Source organism: Lepisma saccharinum, chromosome 6 (genome assembly GCF_977018435.1).
Source record: "Lepisma saccharinum chromosome 6, izLepSacc3.1, whole genome shotgun sequence".
Lineage (NCBI taxonomy): Eukaryota > Metazoa > Arthropoda > Insecta > Zygentoma > Lepismatidae > Lepisma > Lepisma saccharinum.
The window spans coordinates 21,773,753-21,789,531 of record NC_139234.1 but is presented as its reverse complement, the minus strand read 5'-3'; the positions used below and the strand labels follow the sequence as shown (position 1 = coordinate 21,789,531).

The 15,779-nt window shown below is 34.8% G+C and overlaps 1 protein-coding gene across 2 annotated transcripts in view; it reads left to right on the top strand.

Moving 5' to 3' along the window:
- POSH (SH3 domain containing ring finger posh) overlaps positions 1–14,067 on the top strand; it is a 162,631-nt gene extending 148,564 nt beyond the window's left edge. For both annotated transcript variants that reach the window (XM_083123643.1, XM_083123642.1), the window contains 2 exons: positions 7,929–8,081; positions 9,128–14,067. In XM_083123643.1, the coding sequence (XP_082979769.1) occupies positions 7,929–8,081; positions 9,128–9,296 (322 nt within the window). In that variant the 3' untranslated portion in view covers positions 9,297–14,067. The remainder of the gene's footprint in view (positions 1–7,928; positions 8,082–9,127) is intronic.
- The last annotated feature ends 1,712 nt before the right edge of the window (positions 14,068–15,779 follow it).

Sequence of the window (15,779 nt, the reverse complement as noted above, 5' to 3'; positions counted from 1 at the left end):
GTCAGCACCTGATTTAAATACTATGTACAGGTTACATAAATCAGCACTGATTAGTTGAATTAGCAGTTTTAATAAAAAGGAAGTGAAATATCCATGAATTGTATTAATACAAAGTACGTTAGGGATGAGTCAGATCAGTCTATTGGTATTGGGCAATGTAGATTTATCTGTGTATTGTAAAACTGCCAATGACTTGATCGACCTGATATTTCTATAAGCAGCATTTTGAAATTCATACACTCTGGTTTCATAAAATAACTATCCAGGTGGAGTCATCTGGTTAAATGCATTTAGTAGGTGACAGAGACATTGAGATTCTTGTTAAAACATTTGCAATTTTTGTATTTGATCTTTATTAGATTATATCAGTAAGTTATTCATACTGGAAATATTTATATTGGTCTATCCCTAAATTATATTCAACCAACCATTGCTCACATGCAGTAAGATTATGTGAATACATATTATAAAATTTATTTTGTTTGATTCATATTGACAAGTAGTTCTGCACAGATGAATGGGTAACTGAACAATTCAATAGCATTCTCATTTTTAAGAACCACTTTTTTTTAAAAAGAAAACAAGTTCTGAGATTACTTTGATATTAAGGCATAAGTTATAGTGGTTAGCATAATGTACAACATGGGTAGGGTTCTTAGTTCAAATCCTGGGGCATAGTTGTTGCATTGTAGCCTTGTAATTGAGGGGCCCTGCGTTCAATATCCAGTGGAAGCACATAGTGGTTCGAATCCCATTTTAAACTGTAGGTCCAGTCTCAATTACCCTTACTGTGCATAAATTGGACTTAAAACACACTCACTCACTCAAATCCTGGGCCAAGTATGGACAAAGATTTCTTTCCTTAATCATTTCATAAATTTATTATTCACTCACTACTTATCCCATTTACACAGTCCAAAAGTTAAAGTATAGGATGTTGAACTTTCCAGAAATCATGTTGTCAGCCATATGTTCTTTGAAGTTACAGTTAATAGTGATTATTGTTAGGATTGAGGTGATCGGTATTTGTTAATACCAGTGGTATACCCCCACACCCCCTATACGCCTTCATGGCGTGGTGCTATGCACAGGGGAAGACTTTACCTTTTACCTTATCAATACAGGGTGGCTACTCATCGGGAATTCTGTGTGAATTATTGGCTCCGGGAATTATGCGTGGATTCTGCTTGAATTTTTTTCCATAGACTTGAAAAATTGCAACTTTTATTAATCCAAATCCTATTGAATTTATACATATTGATAAATGCCCTGAGGCGAGATTTTCACAGTTGAGTTTTTATTTTTTATCGAGGAAGGAAAATAATGTGTGAAAAACAAAACAGAATTCTCTCGATCTGTTTACTTCGTTACTGTCCTTTGTAGAGCAATCTGACACGGAAGATTATTGCAAGATAAGATTTTTTGAAGATGATTAGGTAGATTTGAGTTTGAAATTCTTACACAATTAACAATTTTTCGCAGGTTAGAATATATACCATAACATTTGTGACTTGTGTTTGTAGATGTATTTCGAGTCAGTATGTGAAATGGCAAATGTAAACTAAGGACCTCAAATTAAATGTTTTAAATATACAATTTAATTAAATTATATTAGAATTTTTGGATACATTGGAATCACACGGACACTTCATATTGTTACTATATTTGTGTGTGCATATCAGGCGCAACCACAGTGTGGCAGGGGGGCATTGCCCCCCACAACCTTGAATGTAAATATATTCTAAGGAGGGCAAGGGAGCAAACATTGATGGTCAAGGGCACCTGCAGAGGGCACAGAGGGGCAATTATCCCCTTCGATTTCAAATTGTATGCAAATAAAAATGCATTTCATAAAATTTTCTTGCTCGCAATGCCTGCTTATAGTCTCGTCAAGTTCAGAGCTGTAGGTAGAGAGCGGCGGGAGCCGGCCCAGGCCGCCGAACAATCTAAATGATAAAAGTTGTAAAAGAGAGAATGTCATGGCACCTCGTGAAATTATTTGCACCCTATTAAGTCAATATTGTTTTCAGTTTAGAAAAAAATTGATTAAAAATATTCTTGTTCACCTCACTCGCAATATAATTGTTTTCTGTAATGCATTGTAAATTACCAGAGAGAGAAATAAGACTTCTCTTAATAGATTTTGTCTTAAGTGCATGAACAATTGTTTGGAGGAAAAGGAGCATGAACATTTGAGAGACAATTTATATAATTTTTGCTGTTGATTTGGTATGAGGTGGATGAATTGATTATGTAATGAATATAAATAATATACCTATATGCTGTGTATATATATATATGTATTACAGAAACTTTGAATACATACATAATTTAGTGTTGGCATCTATTTTCTTATTTTAAATCACTCCATTTTGAATATGTGTAAAACATATGTTGTACATGAAAGTTATACATGTTAGATGTACAAAAAGAATAATATCCGAAATGCATTTATCATGTATTTTCTGCCATTGAAAAATACAGTTTGTGAACCTGTTTTCCATTATTAATGAATGTGAAATTGAATGTTCTTTTTTTAAAAAAAATGTTTAAAATCGTTTGTTCCAACACAAATGTTCTACCCCCCTTTTTGTGTAATTTACGAGGATGATAACGTCTTTGACACTACCACTACTACTAATAATAACAATCATAATAATGTCATTGTTAGTGGTACAATAATTTTATCCTAATACTTGCTCCCCCCCCCCCCCTCCGACAAAAGTTCGTGGTTGCGCCTCTAGTGCAAGTGTGTGGGTGTTGAGAAGCGGTAATACGCAAGGTTGAATGAGAGAAAACATCTGCTTCTGACCTTCATTTTTTTGAAAATTTGCCTTGAAAACCGGGAATTATACTTGAATTTTATCATGATCCTAGAGTAGCCACCCTGCAATAGTATTTTTCCAAAACCAAAGTGTCTTACGGAGTCCGTAAAAATTTTACAGTCTAAATATCCTAGATATTCTTTGAAGTGAATAATTTTCATTACTTTCGCAACAATGTTCTGACGAGAAATGAATTTTGTAATTCAATGGTTAAGTCATATTAAAATGTATAAATCGTGTTCTGAAACACTTTGAATTGTAACAATATTCAGGTATTGGTATCGGTGGGAATCTTGAGTATCGCCATTGGTTCAAAGTAGTATCAACTCAACTGTAATTGGTATTATGAAATTCTCATCTATTTCATCAATGAACTTGCAGAAGCAGGGATCAGTTATGCATGGTTCCAACAAGATGGTGCCACAATTTGCAATACAATGAGACTTGCGTTATGTCTTTGGAGAACTGAACATATCATCTTAAGGGGCTTGAGACCCAATTTGAGTTCACCAGATTATTTTCTGTGGGATGTGGCAAAGCAAACTTATGCTTGAACAGAGCATTTTGTGAGTTCAATTCTTTAGGGCTTTGAAACCAGTGCATGGTTTTTCGACCCCAAATTTTAACTGTTTGCTTTGCCTAACCTAACCTTACCTTACTTTACCTTGCCGAGAATGGTCAGTGGGGCTATCCGCTAATTGTGGATTACGAACCGTTAAAAAATGTTATTTTCGTATCACTTGAACGGCAAACGTTCATCATCGAAGATGCTATTTTCGTATCCTGCAATTTTACGATTGATGCACTGTTGGCAAACTTACCTGTAATCAAATCAGTCCACATTCCACATGTTCTTCTACATCGTGATTGGCACTGTCACATGTAAGCACCTTCTTTGGGCAATATACCGAAATCCATAAGTTTATTAATTAGCCTACAGCCATCCTCCTGCACACTCCACCTAACAATCTGTACAACATTAACAACTTTTTTACTGTTCTCTTCCGCCATTCTTACACGATCCATGCTCTCCAAGTATGAAATCGCCAGTGTGGCAATGCTGTAGACAGCATAATTAATTGCGAATTTCAATTGTTCATATCAACAAATATGGCTACCATATTTGTATACGGAGAATCATTGCAAGAATTGAAAAGCTTATTTACAATTTCTACACGTTAGTGAACAATTGTTTCCCCTCACTCCAACATGTTAACCTGAGATAAGTAAATCATCACGACTAATTATTTCGTGAGTATAAGACGTAGCATAGAAATTACAGAAGGGTCCGGTATTGTAAATTCTTGCCTTAATGAATAACGTTGAGTCGTTTACTGTTGATTATGTTATTTGAAGTCATACATGCTGCTGCTGTGAAGAGATAGATGTTGGTTGGTGATGCTGTATTCCTGCAGTCTTTAACAACTGGTCCCATTTTATTTCTCTTTTTTGTTTCTGTATCACTTAACATTGAAAATATTCTTTACGTTTCCACGTTAGAATGTGGCAATGTTTGCACTATTTTCGCGAGAGTGGAAATGTTTTCGAAAAAGAACTTGCCTTGAAAGTTCTTGGTAACCGATAACATGTCCCAAAATTCTGATGGAGATTTGTTAGTTAGGTTTTTATTTTCTCCTCACTAAAGTATCCAGATAAACTAATCCATTCATTCCAAACCGAGTGCGAAGAAAGTGCAACTGACTGTCGAGTAAGCTTTGCACAATAAAATGTTATTGTCCAAGATTGAAAAAAGTCCCTATGTTTTCCCTCATTTGGCAAAATCTGTCCTTACGTCCCTACACAGGCGAAATATAGTAAAAAGTCCCTATGCGTAGGGACATGTCCCTACGATTGGCATCACTGCCGACAGGTGTCGCATTCGTGCAGTATGTTGCTCCCTCTTACAGCTGACAACTCCCCCGATAAGTTGCTGGCGCTCTCGCCACAACTGAGCATAAAGTAGCGATGTCTAATCTAAGATTAGATGTCAGAAATAAGGTGCCAGAAATATTTGTATTTGGGAGGACACCTTTTCCAGCATCCTTGCGGTAAGGTACGTGCTTATTTCAATTGTAATTGTAACTGTAACTGTGAAAAGTGGAAACATTACAAAACAAGCAGTTTCTGTTACGCAATCTGCCAGGACCTGTTGCATTACGGGGCCGCCGAGCGGCTGACGCTCTCGCGGTAAAAGACTTAAATAACCTCCCTGTATATATACCCTTTGTAATAATAATAAAACTTTGATTAATCTGGTAAAGTCTAGAGCACAGTGATTTTTTTATTAACATTTTTCGTTGGAACTGTACCATAGCAATGAACTGTATCGTTGCCATAGTTCTTTTGTTGAAAGACTGTCAGCTCATACCTGTCTGCATGTTTCTGTTGAAATGGTAAGATGTTTGTGATTCTTTGTAAGCAATTATTTTTCAACAGCACTAAGATTCCTGCTTATGCAAGTGTTTGACAGTAGTCGGTTGCCTTTCTCAGAAGTAGCATATTTAAGCAGCACATAGATTTAATGTTTTGAGCTCAAAGGTGGAAACGCCTATCTGCCAGGGGCTCTGGGTTCTAATCCTTGAGTGTCCTTTCATCAGTTTTTCATATCATCATTAGGGACGTGAAGTTTTCGTTTTAACAATAACAGCGAAAAGTTGAGGAAAGCTAAAAAATGTTTAAAATGTATTCAGGTGTTTCGGAATCGCAAATAGCAAAATTATGCCATTTTTTTCAGAATAACACCAAATATTACACTTTAACGTGAAAAACGCAGCGAAATATGCAATATTAACTGGAGACAACACTTCTGTTCAAAAAGAAGTTTCGTAGGAACGGGAAAATTTTCAGGGAGAACCACCTGTTGTGTTTTGGAAAGGGGGATGAGAAACGTGTGTATGTGTTGTACACAAAATAGTATTTTGAGGTCGCAGAGGGAATATTTGGCATGGTTAGGGAAATTATATGTATGATTGTATGCAAAGATGTTATCATTCAATAAACATTTCATATTTAGTGGCTGATGAGATGAAATAGTTTTCCAAATGGAAGAAATTTGGTCATTTCTCACAAAGGTAAACCATAATTTTTATTTTTTTTTGTCACTAAAACTAAAATTTGTCCCAATTTTCCAGAACCAACACAATGTGAAAATCTTAAGCATAGAAGGAACAGTAAAAATGCATGTAAAAATTACACCAATTTTAAATTAATAACACTGAATTTTGCCCTAAACTGTGAGAAACGACACCGAATTGCAGTAAAAAATAACATTGAAATTTGAGAGGAAATAAAACTAAAACTTCACGTCCCTAATCATCCTCATCTTCATAGTTAGCCAAAAGTGGCAGAAAAGCGACGAAAAATAAGTGAAACCAAAACATTGTTTATGACCAGAATGCATTGTGACTTTAAGAGAAACAGCTATAACAAGAAATTTCATGTCCTGGCTGCTTTTAAAGAAATTGCCATTATGTTAAATTTGTGTTGCAGCTTTTAAAGAAAATTACCACAATGTGTCCTGGCCTTACGAAAATATCCAAATGCATCGGGGTCTTATCCTGTAGCAGCTCAGTGATTGGAGACAAGGCTTATGTTAGGTTAGATTAGGGTAGTACATCAACCTAGAATCTTACCATAAATGGAGATGAGTATAACTATACAATATGGTATTTCTCTAATGCCGGAACACATTGTGGTCATTTTCTTTCAGAATCAGGATACAAATTTCACATTATTTTTAATATGCCAGAATAGATTGTGGCTCTAATTTAAGCCCCAAAGCATTCTGGCCTTTTATTTCCTCTCCTCATTCACTGTTTTCAAACTTTGAGCCTAACAGATAAATCACAAACTGCTAGTATAGTTATTCACCTGCTTACATACAAAATTGTGCTTTCTCACGCGTTCACGTTGAACTTGACTGCTATTGCATGCAACAGTGTTGTAAAACATGACTTTACTTTCTGGAACAACTCCCTATGTAGAAATGTTGTTATTGTTGCATTAGATAATGCTTATTGCTAGCAAAAAAAAAGGAATGATGTGACTGCATGATTCATAATAGCTGTTTGATTTGAATTGCTCAGTTTATTATGTATTTTCACTTCTAATCTTAAAAGTTAAAGATTCAAGTTACTTAAAGCAAATAAGGGCAATGCTAATTGATGTAATGGATATGTATATATAAATATGATTACTATTAACCCAAAAGTTTACTAATGTAATTTTCATGATGTTAATGATAGGCATTCTTCGCTATATTTTGCTGCATTTCCACTTTTGAACTTTTATATAGTCTAGTATGTTCATATTAATTTACATTTTTAAATATTCCTGTTATATATTGCAGTGTTAGAAATGCATTGATCCTCTTGAAATAATGGTAAATCATGGAAACTTAGAAACTGTAGTTTTATTTTGTGTTTGTGTGTTTTAATTTTTTTATCATCAGATTTCAGTACAAAAAATACATCACAAATTGTGTAAAAAAAACATTAAAAAACTACATGAGGACAAAAGGGTGGTTTAGTAGAACCTGTTTGTAGGTCATAAGATCATTTTCAGAGTGGATTTAGCAAGGTTTCAGGAAATTGTGTTAGAGTACATGATACTGTAGTATCAAATTTTAAATTTTACACCTAAACAGAACTTTGCATAAAATTCCTCATCGGCCTACACTTTTTTTCCCGGTTCAATGAATATAAGTTTATGTTCTGTGAATAATTTTTCAACAAGCACAAACTATATAAAAAATTACTTACACAAATTCACATGACATGCATGTACAGTCAGTCATTTCTTGGTTGTAACTACTACACTCCTTTTCAATAGGAATGTTGCAATCCTGAAGTGTCCATGACTGTGCAAGAACTAAACTTAAATGTTGGACAAGATGACACAATTCTAGCCAAGGGTGTTAGCTTTCAATTTTGACAGATAAGACACAATGAATCCTTTATGCTTTTATTTCATTAGTCCAGCTTTCATCCTCATTGTTGCAATTCAGTTAGACACGTATATTGTCTACTTTTTTCAATACGAATTTCATGAAATTGTCTCTTAATTTATGGTATATATTACTTTTGCTTCTCTTTGATATCACAGGTCAAGTCCTTCAAGTGCAGGTGAGAATACAGCTTCCGGCAGTAGTGGGAACGCAGGCAGCACCAGCCATCGGAAGTCCATGTCGCTCGATGCAGGCAGTGGAGGGGAATCAAACCGAAAACCCAAACAGTTAGTTCCACCAGTTAAAGAAAGGTAATATATATTACAGCATGCATTGTGGAATTGTAGGTATGAATACAATACTCTTCATCATGGTGCCATGAATCTAGACAATATAGTGGTTGATAGTAGGGATGGGTGGATCAGAATCATTGTGGAATTTGGATATCTGATACTGAATCCAGGGTCTGGAGTTCGGATACTGAATCCTGGTTCTGGGATTCAGATGCCAAATCCCAGATTCAAATCATGAAGAATTCAGAACAAAACACCCATCCCTAGGTAATATGCTGCATTGAAACGTTTAATCAAGAGTTTGCGAATTCAATTCTGGGTGAGAACACAATGAAAATCCAGTTCCAGGTACTCTACCTGTGTATTTAAAACAACCTTTTTATTTTTACCACAATGCCATCACAAAGTTTTCTCTACTTCATTGAATTTTCAATACTCTCATTACTTGGATACTGTGATAATTGTGGACAAAAGGGTGGATTAGTACAAAACTACCTGTTTGTAGGCCATGGATCATTTTCAGAGTGGATTAGCAAGGTTTCAGCAAATTTTGTTAGAATACATGACACTGTAGTAGCGATTCCTTTCAGTATTTTCACATAAAAAGATTCAGTAGTAATCATCTGATCATAGTGCGTTTTACTTCTAAACTTAATGCAGGTGCCCAGGCTAAAAGTATCAAAAGATGAACACTCATATCTCTCAGCAGCTGTAGGGCGTATTGAAATATTTGCATGATTATTATGCAACAATGTTGATGGAGTTAAATAAAGTTCAGTGTGGGTACCTTTTTAGCATCCACCGAGCACAAGTAACTCATTTAAATTCTCGTAACCAAAGCACAGATGGAACCTTCCACTGTGGCACCCACACCTTGATTGTGCTGATTGACACTCTTATGCCTTTTTCTGATGATGCACCTGCACCAGTGACCTGAAAAGTTTGATAAAACAAATTTCCTATCGACCAAACTATCTCTATTCAAATGTTATCCTGCTAATAACTATTCTTTTATTTCATTTTCTTATAATTTTATAGTACATAAATAATTCTTCCTTTTGCAGATTTCGATGCATTGTGCCTTATCCACCAAACAGTGAATATGAACTGGAATTGAAAGTCGGTGATATAATCTATGTACACAAGAAAAGGGATGATGGATGGTACAAGGGTACTCTACAGAGAACAGGAAAAACTGGCCTTTTTCCGGCAAGCTTTGTGGAGAGTTGCTGAGATTTACCTAAAGTGGGAACAGTCTGGATGTTGGAAAGTTGCATTTAACTGAAGGTTGTTGGATCAGGACTTTGGAAGCGCGCGAGGGCTGTCTCCCACATGTTACAAGTAACTCCTTTACAAGTGGTCAACAGCACCTGTGATGTAGATGCAAATAATATTTGCACATTTACTTTTTTTTTTCTGTTTAGCATGCCCAACCTTCATATAGTTTCCCATCTATATGTCCATGATGGAATCTCAAAGTATCAAGTTGATGCAAAGGAGTGAACTAGTGATCAAAATAAGTACTGTTGTGAAAAGAAAAATAAATACTAAAAGACTATTGGTCTGGTGACAGAATTATAAACAAAAAATGTATCATCCTAGATTACATTTGCGAAAATAATACATGACTCTTCTCCATTTCACGATACCGTTAATATGATCATATGTTGTTTTGACTGGTGGTTGTTTTAATGTGCTTTCAATTTCTCTTTAAAATCTATTCATTGTTTGATTTTGCATGATTCTTTCTTCGTATAATTGAAGGAATGTTAAAAGTAAAAATGGGATAGGTGGTGAATGTTTTTTAAGACACGTATATATTTTTTGATAAGTGAAAATGAAATCTTGTGCCATACTCTCCTTCAGACTTATTTGTGTGTGCGAGAAGGAGAATTCTGCTGTGAGAAAAATAATTTGAAAATGTGAATCATATCATACATGAACTTATTTTAATGTATAGTGTAGTTTTGTTAATTTTATGATACATTACATTGATTACATCACTTTCATTTGATGAAATTGTTCAAGGGCTGAATATTTGCCTCGTGGCCACAGAAATATCGCATAATTGTGAATGATTCAGTTCTAAGAAATCTTGCTATGCTGGGTGTAAAAAGTTGTTCTTAATTCATAGACTTTGGTTCAAGCTGCTCCACTTATATATGTATAAATGTTAAAAATAGTTCAGAATTAATTTTAATTCCTGTTATATTGTTTTCTTTGTTTAGTGCAAATGAAGTAATGTGTGTGTGAGAGAGAGAGATTTGGTGCTTAATTTTTTGTGTTGACAATGCTTGTTCTTCCCTTCTTCCCCACATCCCAAGCAAGAGTTACAATATGTGAATTGTATGAGTAACTCCCTAATGCAAATTGTTTGTATAAAAGAGCCAACCAAGTTAATTCTCTGCTGAAACGTGAGCAACTCTCACCTACATGTTAATTCTCGACAGCCTCAATTTCCTTCCTCAACGTTTGCCCTATCCAACTCCATTTTCGCCATTTTATCTGTTTCTCCAGTCTTTCTACAAAGTTTTTAGTTTTGAATCACTTCTGGCCAAAAAAAATATTCAAAAATTTTCTCAGGCAGCGATTGATGAACGTTTGTAGTTTAGAGGTGATCGTTTTCGTTACCTTCCATATCCCAGACCCATATAACAGCACAGACGTAACATTACTTCGAAAAATATGAAGTTTTGGTCTTCACTTATATTTTCTTGTTTTTCCATACTGGATAGAGCCTCACAAAGGTGCTTTTTGGATATGTTGAGAAACATCCTGTGCAGCCACTTTGTCTTTTGCTACCACCGCAATTTTCCTAAACACTTTGAAGTACACCAGCTTACGCGTTAAACTAAGAAACAGTGGTAAAATACTAGTGACTACTTGTTACTGAAATCTGTTAAAATCATTTTTGTAAGCAATGCAGAACACCTTTATTTTTAATCTGGGGATAAACTATAGATCTAGTTCGGGTTTTGCCTCTGTGCATGGAATGAACTATCTTCGAATGGATTTTAGATAAAATTGTACATGAGATACTTTATATAAATTCTGTGTGTTTTAGGTACATAATTCCTTGAGAAGTCGTAGAGAAAAGGATAACAAAACTTGGTTAAGTAAGTTCCTATTCAGACCAGAGTTGAGTCATAATTTTTCAACAACTTTGTTCTCACAAGTTGCATGATAAATTTCAATTTGAGACCATGTAATTATTTTATGGAAGGAAAACCATTGTTTTTAGTTCAACATTTACAGTAATTTTGCTTGTTTTCAACATAATGTGGCCTGTTAGGTGATGCAAAGACAAAGCTATATCAGATTATTTTGGTGGTTGAGACACTGTCCTGTGACAATGCTCTGGAAGAGAACTGTTGTTACTCATAGATATCGTAATGCCACGAAGCACTGTGGTTGGAAATCTAGTGGTTGGTTACCAGAAAATGTATCTAACCATGCACCAGATTGAGTTCCCAAACATGAAGACCAATCCACTATTTTGTGGGGCCAGTTTCTGGGCTTTGTGACATTGCTAAATATTTAATTTGCACTGAACTTTTTGGGGCATAATAGACTATTGTACAATATTAACTTCTCTTTGGTTGTCAAGAAATCTGAATCTCCAACAGTACTTGCAAAATCTTCAGGAGTTATTGAAAGAAACCAAATATTGTTTACAATGTCATCACCTACAACTTTTCTTTGCTTTTCTCCATTAGGTTCTACATTTTTTTTAACACATTCATGTTTAGCCCATTTGACAACAGCTGTAAATATCTCCGCCTTATTTCTCACATTCAAATAATCCATGTCAAGAAGCATAGATAATGTCCGTTGTTTTATTGAGTTAAAACTGGGATCTGTGAAAACCTGTTGTGGGTTACACTTGACCACCCATAAAGCTTCTTTCTTCAAGGAAGAATCATCTATAAGATCTCCAAATTCATAGACACAGAGGGCTGTATTGGGCTTTATAGCCTTTAGGATGTATTCCTTGCACAGCCTTACTAGAGGGGCCAAGCTATACTTCTGCACACCATAGATAACCCAATATGCTTCATCAACACTTCTTATTTCTATTTTGAAATTTGAGATCCACTTGAGAATGCTTTCGAAAGAAGCTGGACCAATGTCACTGACAGTGATTTCCCTATCTTCAGGCAGAGCACCAAAGAACAGGGCTTGACATGGCAAGAATCATCTTGTAAGCCTCAAATACCATAGTTTATCATATGAGACTCAAAATTTGCAGTCTGTACTGTCATAGGTACTATAACAAGAGGAAACTTGCTTTGCATGATTATTTTGTAATAATTATTCCTGAAAAATTATGTATATATACATGTATGCAGAGATAAATGTACCATTTCTACCAGATACATAAATATTCCTATGACAAATCAGTGAATCATTCAATCCTATTTTAGTTTTCTTACACTTGGTTTAACAGTACACATTTGAGCTCGCAGTCCAGTCTGATGAACCAGTGAACTTGCTGAAAATTTAACATCCTACATAATAATAGGGTTTATGAGAAATAAGTCTTCTATGTTCTCAGAGTATCATGAACAGACTTTTTAATTGTTATAATTTTCTTAGCGTATTGAATGGAGCATAAGTTAATTCTTTAAACCTTGGACTGAAACCAGCATTTTACAGTGAATCACTTTAATATGTTCATGTGTTGCATGTGCAAAATTATCAAGTATTAAGTAAAGTTATAATCGTGCAGTTAATACAGCCAGTGGCATGCCCAAAGGGGGGTGTTGGGGGTCAACCCCTGCCTATTTGATGCAGTACTCCTAAAAAGAATGTAAAAGATGGAAAAAATGGCAAAATAAGGACAGACTACTAAAAAAGGTATATGTAATCCCCCTCCTTTCCAAAATCCTAGGCACGCCACTGAATATGGCATTTTTTGTGTCAATAGGTTCATTGCAGGAAGGAAATTAACTTACACATGTAAAATTGTAAAATATATATTGTAAGGTGTGTGTGTGTGTATGTATCTGTATATAATGTATGTACATTAGTATGTATAAGAAAGCCAATGGGAAATGTACTTGGGACTGACTCTCTCTTCATAAACTTTTTAATCATGTTTGTTACCCACAGCACAAGTTGCTAATTGCTTGCTTCCAATGGTAACCTTGATTGCATCATCACAGCGCATATGCTTATAGAAGTAAGCGTTTCGCAATATTTATTTTTAACTGATGACCAAAGGTGAAAATACACTGGAGATCTCACAAGTTTTTTGTTTTTTTTTCCACTGATATGGCCAGTGTTCAGAGCCATCAAGATGTCATTATGCAACAACAGTTGTATTGGTGCTATTAGCAGCCTCAATGTGATTTACTTGCCATTGATAACAGCAAAAAAAAATTGTACCATAAGGAACAGAAATGCCATCCAAACTGTTATTGTATCTGTGCCTAATGAATTATGAACAAGAGAATTAAACAAAAAAAAAATGAGTGTTTTCACTTCAGAGAAGTGATGCCTAATATAATGGCTGCCAGGCGTTACAGGGAAATATTTTTTTTCTCTGTTGAAAACGGGAAAGAAGAGTTGAAAACTTTTGTGTGTGCATGTATGCGTGTGTGTATATATTTACATATCAAATGAATACCTATTTGGATGTATTTAACGTAGAATGTGAAAGGAAGTCATAGTGCCATGCACGTTAATACATTTTAATGGAACTAAGAAGTAATGGTGTTTAACAATTTTAAAAATGAACTACCAACTGTAATTATACATTGTTTACTTGCACATGTAATAGTTCTCTGTGTATCTTGTAGTTTTATTTATTTTTCTGAAAAATTGTTTACCAAACTAATCTATGGATTGATCTTGGTAACACTTGTGAAGTATTTCTACAAGTCATTGTGATATATTCTGATATAATAATGTACACTCTTATACATAGTCCTTCATGAATGCGGTGCAGATTATTAAATCTGTAGACAAATGACACAATAAAGAAAAACTATAATGGCATTAAGTGTTTGTTTCTCATCCTGGCTTTTTTTTTTTTAATAACATTGGCATGCATATGCCACCGAATTGCTTAGCATAATAAGTGGTATACTCTATCCCAGGAATCTCTGGAGTAGGCCGTGCGTAATGGTAGAGAAGGGACGAAAGCGAGTGGGCAGAGCGAAGCAGTACATGCTGCTGCAAAGGCTGGTAACTGCGTGCAGTCGCTCTTCACCCTCCATACAATCCTGTTCCCTCACACTTGTTCATTGTTGAAACACCTCAAGTCACTACCTGCACAGACACTTGCTTTAGTTCGCTCGCTCCAGAGATTCCTGGGACAAAGTATTTGGTTTCAAATGCCAGAAGGCAAATTTGAATGTGCATGTGTGTGCAAAACAATATTGTAAATTATATTTTGTTTTCTGCGCACAAATAAGGAGCAAATACAGAATACCGAAAGTATCTTCAATTGCTTTCAAATTCGGCATAGTAACTAATTTTGACCTCGTAATCACGAATCTGCAGTTAAAAATTGGCGCTCAAGTCTAGAAATTGCGAAATAAGTTGAAAAAAGTGGGTCCGTGAACGGAGTAAACACCCTTGATTTATGAAGAAAACAACTATTTTTCCAATGATTAGAGTTTCAAAACTATGTTTACGATCACCCTTAACTTTTAATATGCTTGCCTAACCTAACCTTATGTGACTGGTTCGTGGGGTAAACATAGTTTTCAATTTTACGTAATACATCATTTTCTCACATGCTTTTCCATGTTATTGCATGGCGGTAATTGACAAGTTTATTTTGCCATTTCTAGACGTGACCGCCAATTTGTAACTGCAGATTCGTAATTACAAGGCCTAAATTAGTGAGTGTGCCGAATTTTAAAGTAATCTGAGATACTTCCGGTATTCCTAATATATACCACGGATACTGCTATGGTTTAACATGGTGAAATGATACAGCAGAAAGGATGATTTAAAAAAGTTTTGGTAGCTAGCCACCCTCCCCCCTTACTTTGAGTACTGTGCATAATGTATTAATATCGCATATATAATATATACAATTTCTGCACAACCGGAAGATTAATATTTATTTTTATTAATCTACTGTAGTAGCATACATACAATAATATATATTCATATTCTTTATTTCCGTTGACCCATGTCCATAGGTATAAAATCGTCATATAACAATACATACAGCAATAAAATATTAATACAATTTTAGACAAGGATTACAGTAATGATTTTAATGGAGGAAATCCAAATACACAAATAAAATATTAATACAATTATAGACAAGAATTACAGCAATGATTTGAAAAACTTCTATATTCAGCATATTCTGTTCTCCCACCTAACACTAGTCAGAATACAGTTTACATATATTTCCCCTGCGGAGTGGTTAGCAGAGGTCCCAGGTTCAAATCCCAGCCTAGGCATGGGTGTTCTTTGTGCTTGTCCCTTCATCAATTTCATCATATCACTCATCCTCATATTCGCAATTAACCCAAAGTGGAAGAAAAATGAAATAAAATCAATCAATCAAACATATATTTCCCACAAACATAATAAGTATACAATTATAAAATTAAAATAAGAAAAAATAAATATGATAAAAGGACAAAACAAGAAATATTTGGATAATTGTTAAATCAAAATAGAAATAAAAACTATAAACATGATTAGGAAGTTTTGTATATAACTTAATCGTTATATGCATGCATATAA